This window comes from Schistocerca nitens, chromosome 1, assembly GCF_023898315.1.
Source record: "Schistocerca nitens isolate TAMUIC-IGC-003100 chromosome 1, iqSchNite1.1, whole genome shotgun sequence".
Classification (NCBI taxonomy): domain Eukaryota; kingdom Metazoa; phylum Arthropoda; class Insecta; order Orthoptera; family Acrididae; genus Schistocerca; species Schistocerca nitens.
Window position 1 is genome coordinate 151,981,854 of NC_064614.1, and position 13,353 is coordinate 151,995,206.

The window sequence follows — 13,353 nt, forward strand, 5'->3', positions numbered from 1 at the left end:
TTACATGTGCTGCGTTTGGCTGCTGGAGAACAAAGCAAGCGGATGCTTTGGTTGATTTAATTATTCTGAAGAAAGTACGCCATGTTTTTCAATACAGAGTATTTTAAAAATAGTCAACCGATATCCTAGATTGTATCTTCTAGAGGAATAAAAATAGAAACTTAGGATGGGTTTTAACTTATACATCCAATCTAAACGTTTACCTTGGGACTAGCTGGAAGTTGCCAGATTATGTGTTTGACGATAGCGGTCTCACCGGTGCACCTAGATCGTTTACTCGCTCGCTTTTCATATGGCTTTTTCTGCAAATGTGAGCACACGAAAATTTCATTTTTCAGCAGGACTGACAACAACCGCACTGGCATTTATTAACAGTGGGCTACCTCAACGATGGATCAGCCGAAATGGTGTCGTATTCCTCCATCTTCCTCAAATCTCGCCTCATCTCAAGGTGTGTAATCTTTCTTTTTTTTCTCGTCGGCGGCTGTAAAATGCTCCATTTGCCTCCATTTCTACTAACTGTGTTCAAAGACTGATCTGTGAAAGCGATCATTTAACTACTTTGATACACGTTATCTTCACAGCCAAGTTAAGTACTGCACAGTTCATAGTAATAAATTAATATGAATTGTTGCTATCTATGTGTCCAGCCATCTTTTGCCATAGCTGTTGCCTTAACCTAATTGGGCCTGTGACAAAGCTGTATTGTTTCTGCGTGCAAGGCAGCCACCTCGTAATAGCAATTACTTTCTGTCATATCTCGGGCACCAAGAGTATTAAGTGAATACAGCACCGAGAGGGGATAATTTTTTATTATTAGTGAAGACTTATCAAAGTGGGACATGGGCATTACGCAGAATTTGCACAAAAAGTTGCTTTTCTTAGCAGTTTTGATGGAGTACTACATTCTAAACAAAAAATTGCTATCAAACACCACAGTTATTTGTTGCTCTGCAGTTTAAGAGTCAAATGAACTCGACACGGATGGAAAAAAAACTATGAAAACAGTTCATTATTTCAAATTAAAGCGCGCCCACATGTTGCCAATGTTGTTTCGAGTACGCTGCAAAAGCTTCTGTGGGACGCCCTCATACATTCTCTGTACAGTCCCGATCTCTCCCCTTGCGATCTCCGTATTTTTAGAGACCTACAGAAAGACATTCGGACGAAGAGGTGCAAGCCTGGGTACTCGTACAAACATGCTTCTGTAGGCAACCGCAAGCATTTTTCTATGAAGACACTGACCATCTTCTCTCACAGTGGGATAAATGTATCAACAGTTATGGCGAGTACTTTGGAAATAATAAATGTTTACTTACTTGTTTACCATCTGCCTCGTTTACATCTGACTTCCCCTTTCACATGAGGCTGTTAGCGGAAACTGCGGTTTTATATGGGATATCTGGAGTGCCTACAAACTGTAGCGAAGTACATGACTACTTGCAAAGTATAGACTTCTAGTGCGGGAAATGACATTTGACTCTCGACATAAAAAATGTATTACACACTAATTGGTGTTAGGACGTCATTGTTCGACTGCACTATTGAGAATCAATTACGGTACATACCGTATATGCCTAGAAGCGGCCCAATAAGGAAAAACTGCGCGAAATTGTAGTAAACTAGATGCTACAGGGAGAACAGAATCACTGGATGCAACCTAAAGTAGTAATTCACTCTCGAAATAGGCGGCTAAGAGACTTCGGTAAAATGTTAAATCTCACGACACACCTATAATCGCAAGAATGGAAAAACTAAGAAAAGATTATAGAAGTAAATGGGATATTGAATGGCAACGAAGTAAAAAAGGATGAAATAGATAACTGTATTTTCCTATGATCCACCTACGTTTAACGATTAGTCTACCAATATCGCTGCACTCTACCCTCATTTTCAAAGGCCACGAGAAACTGAAAGACTGTTCTATATTCTTCAAAATAACTGATGAAACGCTGTGCACATGTACTGGAGAAGCAAAACTATTGACAACCTATTTTTTCATTTAGTTCCACATTCTCAAACTCGCAATTTTTCCTTGCATTATTACCACGGAAACATTCATAAAACTCCAGCAAAGTAACAAATACATAGCTACATATTCGCAGATTTTAAATAATATTGAGGATAAAACGGAGTTGCTGTTAAAGGTGTTTCAGTTCTCCTCTTCAGACACTTCTCTCGGAAATGGTGTGTCCGATCTTTTTACGATCAAATGTGTTTTAGGTAAATCAGTGAGGGTGAAATAATGATGACTCTGTAATTCATGTAAGCTGCTGGAAATCTTAAAAGAAACTCCACTTCAAAATTGCAATTTGGAAAGATTTTATACTCCGTTCCGCCCTCATAATTGTAAAAGACGGTAGCGCAATTTTTGTATTTGTTAATGCAGTTAAATCTTTAAGTAATCAACTGATACGATGGCTAACTGTTGTGGAAAAGGGTCATTTCCAAAACTGACATTGATCAAAAACAGGCTTCGAACCTCCATATTAGAGGACAGCCTCAAATTTTCGGCATCCCTCAATATTGAAAGTGATATTTTAAGGAATCTAAGGTTCACCAGTATAAAGAAGGGCCCAAACTAATTATCTAATAATATTATTTAAAACTGAAATTTCATGGCTGATTATTTGTGAAACTGTGTACAACTTGAATTAGAGATGTAGTTCATGAAAGGGAAACTGCAGCTGATAAAGGATTGAAGTAAGGTCATAGGCTCTCTCCAATGTTATTCAGTCTGTAGATTGAACAAGCAGTAAGGAGAACCGAAGAGAGTCAGAAAGAGGATTTAAACTCAGGGAAAAGAAATAGAAACTTGACAGTTCAGTCATAGACAGCAAGGGGCTTGGAAGAGCAGTCGAAAGGAATGAGAAATATCTTGAAAAGAAATTATGAGTACCAACAAAAATGAAACAAGAGTAAGGGAATGTAATTGAATTAAATCAGGTGACGCTAATAGAATTTCATGAGGAAATGAGACACTAAAAGTAGTGGGTAGGCTTACCATCTGGGCAGCAATATTGCTGAGAGTGGCAAACATACAGAGAATACAAAATGTTATGTGGCAATATCCAGAAAAGCGTTTCTGAAAAAGAGAAATTTGTTAGAATCGAATACAACTTTAAATGTTAGGAACTATTTCCAGAAGACATTTGTATGGAATATAGCCTTGTATGGAAGTGAAAAGTGGACGATAAGCAGTTCACGCAACATCAGAACAGAAACTTCTGAAACGTGATCCTACATGGCAACGTTGAAAATTAGATGGATATGTAGAGTAACCAATGAGGAAATACTGACCTGACTGGGGAAAAACAAATTTACGGCACAACTTGAGTAACAGATGGGATCGATTGATGGGACACATCATGAAACATTAAGGAATTTTCAGCTCTGTAATGGAAAGAAGAGAAATAAGTAAAAAAAGTAGAAGGAGATGAAGACTTCAAGGGAGTGAGCAGGTTAGTGGGAATGTAGTTTTACATAGGGTAGCCTACCGTGCATGCAGCATCAATACAGTCTTCTGACTGAACAGCGTAACAAAACAGTATTTGAATATGGTATAGGTAAAACCTGCTTGGTTGATGCGTTCATTTTGTTATCTTGCATCTGAATGACGAACATGTTTCTTATAGTTAGAATTTGTAATTTTAAATGCTAACATGAATATTTTTCTGTAGTTGTTCATATCTACTTCAGTAAATTGTGATGAATATACACTACTGGCCATTAAAATTGCTACACCAAGAAGAAATACAGCGCGGGTTTGGCCGAGCGGACTGGGGCGCTGCAGTCATGGACTGTGCGGCTGGTCCCGACGGAGGTTCGAGTCCTCCCTCGGGCATGGGTGTGTGTGTTTGTCCTTAGGATAATTTAAGTGAACTAGTGTGTAAGCTTAGGGACCGATAACCTTAGCAGTTAAGTAATATAAGATTTCACACACATTTGAACATTTTTGAAGAAATGCAGATGATAAATGGGTATTCATTGGACAAATATATTATACTAGAACTGACATGTGATTACAGTTTCACGCAATTTTGGTGCATAGATCCTGAGAAATCAGTACCCAGAACAACCACCTCTGGCCGTAATAACGGCCTTCATAACCCCACATTGAGTCAAACAGCTTGGCTGGCGTGTACGGGTACAGCTGCCCATGCAGCTTGAACACGATACCACAGTTCATCAAGAGTAGTGACTGACGTATTGTGACGAGCCAGTTCCTCGGCCACCATTAACCAGACGTTTTCAGTTGGTGAGAGTCTGGAGAATGTGCTGGCCAGGGCAGCAGTCGAACATTTTCTGTATCCAGAAAGCCCCGTACATGACCTGCAACATGCGGTCGTGCATTATCCTGCTGAAATGTAGGGTTTCGCAGAAATCGAATGAAGGGTAGAGCCACGGGTCGTAACACATCTGAAATGTAACGTCCATTGTTCAATTTTCCATCAATGCGAACAAGAGGGGACCAAGACGTGAACCCAATGGCACCCCATACCATCACGCTGGGTGATACGCCAGTATGACGATGACGAATACATGCTTCCAATGTGCGTTCACCGGGATGTCGCCAGACACGGATGCGACCATCACGATGCTGTAAACCGAACCTGGATTCATCCGAAAAAATGACGTTTTGCCATTGTTGCACCCAGGTTCGTCGTTGAGTACACCTGTCTGTGATGCAGCGTCAAGGGTAACCGCAGCCGTGGTCTTCGAGCTGATAGTCCATGCTGCTGCAAACGTCGTCGAACTGTTGGTGCAGATGGTTGTTGTCTTGCAAACGTCCCCATGTATTGACTCAGGGATCGAGACGTGGCTGCACGATCCGTTACAGACATGCGAATAAGATGCCTGTCATCTTGATTGCTAGTGATACGAGGCCGTTGGGATCCAGCACGGAGTTCCGTATTACCCTCCTGAACCCACCGATTCCATATTCTGCTAACAGTCATCGGATCTCGACCAACGCGAGCAGCAATGTCGCGATACGGTAAACCGCAATCGCGATAGGCTACAATCCGACCTTTATCAAAGTCGGAAACGTGATGGTACGCATCTCTCCTCCTTACGCGAGGCACCACAACAACGTTTCACCAGGTAACGCCGGTCAACTGCTGTTTGTGTATGAGAAATCGGTTGGAAACTGTCCTCATGTTGACACGTTGTAGGTGTCACCACCGACGTCAGCCTTGTGTGAATGCTCTGAAAAGCTAATCATTTGCATATCACAGCATCTTCTTCCTGGCGGTTAAATTTCGCATCTGTAGCACGTCGTCTTCGTGGTGTAGCAATTTTAATGGCCAGTAGTGTGTATCACTACAGTCTCTTTTGGTTTTAATAACCCTTGTCAAAAAAGTTCTTGCTCCTAACAAATCAAACAACAGAGCATATCCATTTCTAGAAAAACGTATTTCATTTGCCTCTGTAACAATCCTCAAGACACCACACACCATGGAACTTATCCAGATACTCTTTGACTTTTTGATATAACTTCTACCCTTGTCATTAAAATATAGGGTGTTCGAGACGGTGGAGAGCCAAGTGTTTGTAAAATTTACCCCGAAATTCTCGAAGCGCTACACTGTTTGTGCACTCTCTCTTCACATCGTCCATGCATGCTCCCCAGCAGGATTTCACCATCCTCAACCCCTACCATGGTATCCCTCCCCCTCCCCACTCCAGCCTCCTCCTTACCCCCAGCCAGTTGCCTCTCCCATCATGCACTGCTGCTGCTGCTCATAGTCTGGTTTCAGCAGCCGGAGACTATGGTCACGTCTGTACAAGTTGCGTTCACGTGAATGGGTGTGTGTGTCTGTCATCCAGTTTTGATAAAGACCTTGTTGGCTAAAAGCTTATCTTGTAACAGAGTTTTTTTGTTGTGCCTATCTGCGTCTCAGCATCTCTGCTATATGGTGAGTAGCATTTAGCCTTTTCATAATATTCTTACGAATAGGTTTCTAACATTATGCATAGACTACAACAGTGCAATAATCTTTATGACATACCTGTGTTTGTCTATACATTATTCCCATAGAATATTCAGAAGTTTTCTCGAAAGATTTGTTCATACATCATGTCAGTTCTACAGATGTAATGTAGCTGCAACGTAATTGCAATGGTACATTCAAAACTGGACAGGCGTCTTCAGTTGTTTGACAGGCACCTGATGTCGTTTATCATGTATTCATGTTCGCTGTCTTTCTAGAGATTATAAACTTAAAAAGAAATACATTGATACTCTACTTATGAAGGCCCCAGGCACTGTCGCACTGTTTTACAAAATATTAACATGCACAGCCATCAGCTGACTACTGGAGTGAATCATATGTCATTTTCAAAAGGAGCAAAAAAGTTGTACTGTATTTGAAGTCGGACTGATCAATCGTCAGTTTGTCCAGCTACTTTATGTACCAATTATTTATTTCTCATTCCTCAAGTACATTCAGTTTCACTCCCTTAGGTGCTACATATAAAATTTTCATAGTGTTTTCAGTACTACATGCTGCATGCTTTGTGCTTTGCAAATTATGGCCAAATGCAGTCTTGGTGTACAGGCCAATACGTTTTTTTGTACCGAATTACAAACGTCTGACCAGTATGATCTATATAAAAACGATCCCACGTTTCACACTGTAGTCTGTACTCGCCAGATGCATAATTATTTCCAAACTATCTTTCATTTTTTACTGTTCCATGTGTTGGCATACAATCAAATCACATTTATGACGTTGATATGATGTAAAAAGAAATGTTAAATCTTTTGAGCGTTCATGGGGAATTATGTACAATCAAACATTAGAGGTACATGTACATCATAACTGATGTATTTTACTATGGTAAACTACACATAGAGAATGTTGGAAAACTATTTTACATTTCCAAAATGTTCAAATGCGTGTGAAATCTTATGGGACTTAACTGCTAAGGTCATCAGTCCCTAAGCTTACACACTACTTAACCTAAATTATCCTAAGGACAAACACACACACACATGCCCGAGGGAGGATTCGAACCTCCGCCGGGACCAGCCACACAGTCCATGACTGCAGCGCCTAGACCGCTCGGCTAATCCCGCGCGGCTTACATTTCAAAATTTTGTATATTATGTTCTTATTAATTTTATACCTCCTGAAAATCTGTTCAAGTGTTTGAAACTGGGCACCAATAATACCTTAAGTGCAAATGTAATGGAAACATTGATAAATAACAACATTTGGTTGAGGTTCAGTGACAAATCGTATATGTGCCATATTTTCTTTTCCATTTTGTGGTAGCAGTGCTGCATGTTGGCTGCATGTCTCTGACAAGCCCTCATGGTGGTATGCTATTGAGGCTGCTGCCATTGTTACCACATCATTTCTCTGAGTAATCATCGATACTGAGAGGTTTATGTCCTGCAAACCAAATCTTTCTTCAATGCTTCATTTGTCTTCCTCTATTTTTCACTTTGATGCAGTAGGCAGCTGCATGTGCTGCTGCACTTCCAAGGCTGACCACTGCTGAGACTGCTCCCACTATTGCCACATCACAAGTCTGAGAAGTCGCTACTGTTGAGGGGTACAGGTGCCATGTACCGTATCTCTAATTGATCGTCTGCAAAACTTTACATCTACATCTTTTCTTCTCCATTGTTGGCACCAGGTAGCTGAATGTCTCTACTGCGAGCCTATGGTCGGCCGCTGGCGAGGCCGCTGCCACTGCTGCCACATCGTGTGTCTCCGCCACCCTCACCACCGTCGCCACCGCCGCTGGAATCGCCCCCATTCTCACCATCAGAGCTGCAGGAGCTGGTGTTGCCACGCCGCCCAGCATCAACCCACTTGAAATCGGCCCCTGACGAGGAAAACTCCTCATCATCATTATCGTCGGCCAGCTCGCTGCCAGCTATTCTGTCAACAGGTGTGGACACTACCAGCAGTGACGAGTGAGTACTACAGTACACCGCTGCAGTACGCAAGTGCACAATTTTGTAAAGTTATTGTTGTGTCCCTACACTTACCTCCATAAATTATACAATAGGTGAAGTACCTGCCAATATACAAGTAGTTTGGATTACAGAACTGTACCAGATTTTTGACTTCAGGAATTCTGTACGGTGGAAAACCCCTGTATGCTGCAACAGCCCGTCATGGTATAAAATCAGAAAGGTCCTAGATAAGTTCCTGGAGGGAAATTACTTAACAGACATTTTTGAGGAGTAACATTTCATGCAAATATGCTTTTGAGGGCCGCAGTGTTTGGCCACCATTCACTGAAAATTACTTGCACATTCCTTCACCCATTTAACTGGGAATTCTCATGATAAAATATCACATATGGTGTGGTCTGTAAGAAGGGCAGTACGAACTTCTAGAACCTCCATGAAGTAGTGTTTTCTGCCAAGACTGCTTTCAAGGCGGTGGAGCAGAGATTGCATTTTGTTTCACGTGGCACCCTAAACCATGACGCCTAATATTGGACACGGTAGCACTCAACGATGGAGGCTTCCAGAGAGCAGGTAACATGGGACTGTCTGTCACATGGGTAGCTCCATCACTGAACAACAGGCTGGTGCATCAGACTCATTGTGACCCCTCCTCAATCTCGAACGAAAAGAATGTTCATTTGTTTTCCATAAATCCAGAGCAATTAAAACAATACGATTGGCTTAGATAATTGGGCAGCCAAGGTGCTAAGATCGTCAACACTGTCCCTATATAATGTACCCGCAGAATCTTGGCAATCAGATATGACTCCTCATATTGCAGAATACTGACTCTCAGGCATCACTGGGCAACTCTTAACTAAACATAATAGGGTGGATTCTGAGGCATAATTTCGAACTGGAATTACGAATCATTCACTTACACAGTTGAATTAGTTTGTTTATAATATAGTTGTTGGATTAATGCGAAATACACTTGTATACATATTCTCCCGAAGTTTCGCAGCCTTAACTCTAGATGCCGTCTGGTAGAATTTTGCACAGAGCAGAACTTAATCATAGCTAACACTTGGTTCAAGAATCATAAGAGAAGGTTGTATACATGGAGGAATCCTGGAGATACTAGAAGGTATCAGATAGATTATATAATGGTAAGACAGAGATTTAGGAACTAGGTTTTAAATTGTAAGACGTTTCCAGGGGCAGATGGGGACTCTGACCACAATCTATTGGTTATGAACTGTAGATTAAAACTGAAGAAACTGCAAAAACGTGGGAATTTAAGGAGAAGGGGCCTGGATAAACTGACTAAACCAGAGGTTGTACTGAGTTTCATGGAGAGCATAAGAGAACAATTGACAGGAATGGGGGAAAGAAATACAGTAGAAGAAGAATGGGTAGCTCTGAGGGACGAAGTAGTGAAGGCAGCAGAGGATCAAGTAGGTAAAAAGACGAGGGCTAATAGAAATCCTTGGGTAACAGAGGAAATATTGAATTTAATTGATGAAAGGAGAAAATATAAAAATGCAGTAAATGAAGCAGGCAAAAAGGAATACAAACGTCTCAAAAATGAGATCGACAAGAAGTGCAAAATGGCTAAGCAGGGATGGCTAGAGGACAAATGTATGGATACAGAAGCTTATCTCACTAGAGATAAGATAGATACTGTCTACAGGAAAATTAAATAGACCTTTGGAGAAAAGAGAGCCACTTGTATGGATATCAAGAGCTCAGATGGAAACCTAGTTCTAATCAAAAAAGGGAAAGCTAAAAGCTGGAAGGAGTATATAGAGGGTCTATACAAGGGCGATGTACTTGAGGACAATATTATGGAAATGGAAGAGGATGTAGATGAAGATGAAATGTGAGATACGATACTGCGTGCAGAGTTTGACAGAGCACTGAAAGACCGGAGTCGAAACAAAGTCCCAGGAGTAGACAACATTCCATTAGAACTACTGACAGCCTTGGGAGAGCCAGTCCTCACAAAACTATACGATCTGGTGAGCAAGATGCATGGGACAGCCGAAATACCCTCAGACTTCAAAAAGAATATAATAATTCAAATCCCAAAGAAAGCAGGTGTTGACAGATGTGAAAATTACCGAACTACCAGTTTAATAAGTCACAGCTGCAAAATACTAACGCGAATTCTTTACAGACGAATGGAAAAACTGGTAGAAGCCGACCTCGGGCAAGTTCAGTTTGGGTTCCGTAGAAATGTTGGAACACGTGAGGCAATACTGACCTTACGACTTATCTTAGAAGAAAGATTAAGGAAAGGCAAACCTACGTTTCTAGCATTTGTAGACTTGGAGAAAGCTTTTGACAATGTTGACTGGAATACTCTCTTTCAAATTCTGAAGGTGGCAGGAGTAAAATACAGGTTGCGAAAGGCTATTTACAATTTGTGCGAAACCAGGTGGCTGTTATAAGAGTCGAGGGGCATGAAAGGGAAGCAGTGGTTGGGAAGGGAGTGAGACAAGGTTGTAGCCTCTCCCCGATGTTATTCAATCTGTATATTGAGCAAGCAGTAAAGGAAACACAAGAAAAATTAGGAGTAGGTATTAAAGCCCACGAAGAAGAAACAAAAACTTTGAGGTTCGCCGATGACATTGTAATTCTGTCAGAGACAGCAAAGGACTTGGAAGAGCAGTTGAACGGAATGGATAGTGTCTTGAAACGAGGATATAAGCTGAACATCAACAAAAGCAAAACGAGGTTAATGGAATGTAGTCGAATTAAATCGGGTGATGCTGAGGGAATTAGATTAGGGAATCAGACACTTAAAGTAGTAAAGGGGTTTTGCTGTTGGGGGAGCAAAATAACTGCTGAGGGTCGAAGTAGAGAGGATGTAAAATGTAGACTGGCAGTGGCAAGGAAAGCGTTCCTGAAGAAGAGAAATGTGTTAACATCGAGTTAAATGTCAGGAAGTCGTTTCTGAAAATATTTGTATGGAGTGTAGCCATGTATGGAAGTGAAACATGGACGATAAATAGTTTGGACAAGAAGAGAATAGAAGCTTCCGAAGTGTGGTGCTACAGAAGAATGCTGAAGATCAGATGGGTAGATCACATAACTATTGAGAAGGTATTGGATAGAATTGGGGAGGAGTTTGTGGCACAACTTGACAAGAAGAAGGGACCGGTTGGTAGAACATGTTCTGAGGCATCAAGGGATCACAAATTTAGCATTGGAGGGCAGCGTGGAGGGTAAAATTCGTAGAGGGAGATCAAGAGATGTAAACACTAAGCAGATTCAGAAGGATTCAGGTTGCAGTAAGTACCGGGAGATGAAGAAGCTTGTACAGGATAGGGTAGCATGGAGAGCTGCATCAAACCAGTCTCAGGACTGAAGACCACAACAACAACAACAACTCTAGATTTCAGATGATACTACTCTGCTCACATATACCTCATTGTGTAAGTATCCTGAACTATCTGTATATGAACTAGGAATCGAATGAAGAGTGCAAGTGTAGCACGTTCTAACAAGGAACTTTTTAAGTGTGAGGTTGCAAGTTCAGTCTTTAGTAAGGCTCGTTTGGAAGTGTTATGTTCACAATTATGACAGGAAAAATATTAGCTGCTGATGATTCACCATGTGCATCAGAAGGGCGACAGAAAATGAGGGTTCAGGAGGTGCAGAGAACAACTTTCTATAGGATGTATTCACAAAATAGACATCGTTGACATTCAAGATATGTTAAAAAAACCATTAACTTGCACCAAGAACACGGAATGGGAAATGGCAAGCCACAGTGATCACAAATGTTCGCACCATCAAGAGCGAAGGTGAACTCCTTGGGAGCTATAAGTCGTGCATAGCGTTCAGCTAGGTATCCACTCTTCAAGTATGGATGTAGAATCATACTGAAATGATGAAATGTGATGGCATGAAACCGAATGTTAAACAGTCTGTCATGGAACTTATCGTTAAACTGCTATCCTTTAAGGTGTAGCTGCCGATAGTGTGATAATATGTTTTATAGGGTTGGAAAAAAGAAACATCCAGAGGTTGAATTTGTCCAGTGGTTCCAGGTGGTATGAACTGTAATGTCACACACTTTTCAGGAGGGATAATTTGCTCTAAACAAATTTTTATACGCAGACCAGAAACCAAGAAAAAGTAAGTTATTTTGACAAGCTATTGGCCAAAAGCAGTGCTCATGCCCTAGCTGTAGTTCTCTTACGTCCATTTTCTCACGTAAATATTTCCTATAGACCTTCCACGATCACGCTAGTGAGGAAGAGCCGTACCTCCAACTTCTCGCAGCACAATAAATTACTTTCCCGCCAACGTATCATCCAGTCGGCATAATTGTATGCGATTGCGTTAAGGCATGCATGTTAGTTGATCTTGATACGATTCTCTGCGTACCTCTAATCTCTAGAGTTCCTTTCATATGCATTTTCTCTTCAAGTCCGGATTGGTCGGAGTTGAAAACAAATACCTTACTGAACAATTGGATGAGTTTGTTTCTCTCATCTACGAATTATCAGGCCGATTCCTCAACTTACTGTGCATCGTAAAGTTCACGCTTCGTTTGAAATTTTGTTATCTTACGTCTTCCAACTCTGTCGCACTGCGAAGATATGCAAGCATACATTGCTTCTCTTGAAATCATTGTAGTTTATGTCGCGCGCAGTTTGATTTGCATAATGTAGTAGGTGAATACCATGCACATCCTGTAAATTATACCTAGCTTCCTTGAAACGCGCAAACAGCAGTTTTTGTAGCAAGTGCACCTTGTCCATCCTTGAATATCCATAGTTTTAATTATACACTACACGAGAGGCGGCCAAGATTTTGGCTCGTGGGCCGTGCCCGGATGCTAGTGCAAAAGTGCTCAGCGTGGCCGACATGCTTCGCCCACTGCCACGCCCCTGTTTCTGAGCCGGAGGAGGGGGAATGCGTCGCACTTAAATGGCAATGCAGTCGCACTGCATACGACTTTGTTTTATATTTCACATTTCTCGACAGCATACATCACAAACAAAACGAATTACCAGTATTCACAAATGAGATTTTCATTCCGCAGCGGAGTGTGCGCTGATATGAAACTTCCTGGCAGATTAAAACTGTGTGCCGGACCGAGACTCGAACTCGGGACCTTTGCCTTTCGCGGGCAACTGCTCTACTAAATGAGCTACCCACCTACGACTCACGCCCCGTCCTCACAGCTTTAATTCCACCAGTACCTCGTCTCCTACCTTCCATACTCTACAGAAGCTCTCCTGCGAACCAGTCAGGACTAGCACTCCTGAAAGAAAGGATATTGCGGAGTCATGGCTTAGCCACAGGCTAGGAGATGTTTCCAGAATGAGATTTTCACTCTGCAGCGGAGAGTCCGCTGATATGAAACTTCCTGGCAGATTAAAACTGGTTCGCAGGAGAGCTTCTGTAAAGTTTGGAAGGTAGGA

At 41.6% G+C, this 13,353-nt stretch overlaps 1 protein-coding gene across 1 annotated transcript in view; it reads left to right on the forward strand.

Annotated features, from left to right (window-relative positions):
- The window catches only part of LOC126243780 (uncharacterized), a 69,124-nt gene that overhangs the window by 38,537 nt on the left and 17,234 nt on the right, over positions 1 to 13,353 (forward strand). The window contains exon 2 of the mRNA XM_049948187.1: positions 7,648 to 7,930. Within this exon, the coding sequence (XP_049804144.1) occupies positions 7,656 to 7,930 (275 nt within the window). The 5' untranslated portion in view covers positions 7,648 to 7,655. The remainder of the gene's footprint in view (positions 1 to 7,647; positions 7,931 to 13,353) is intronic.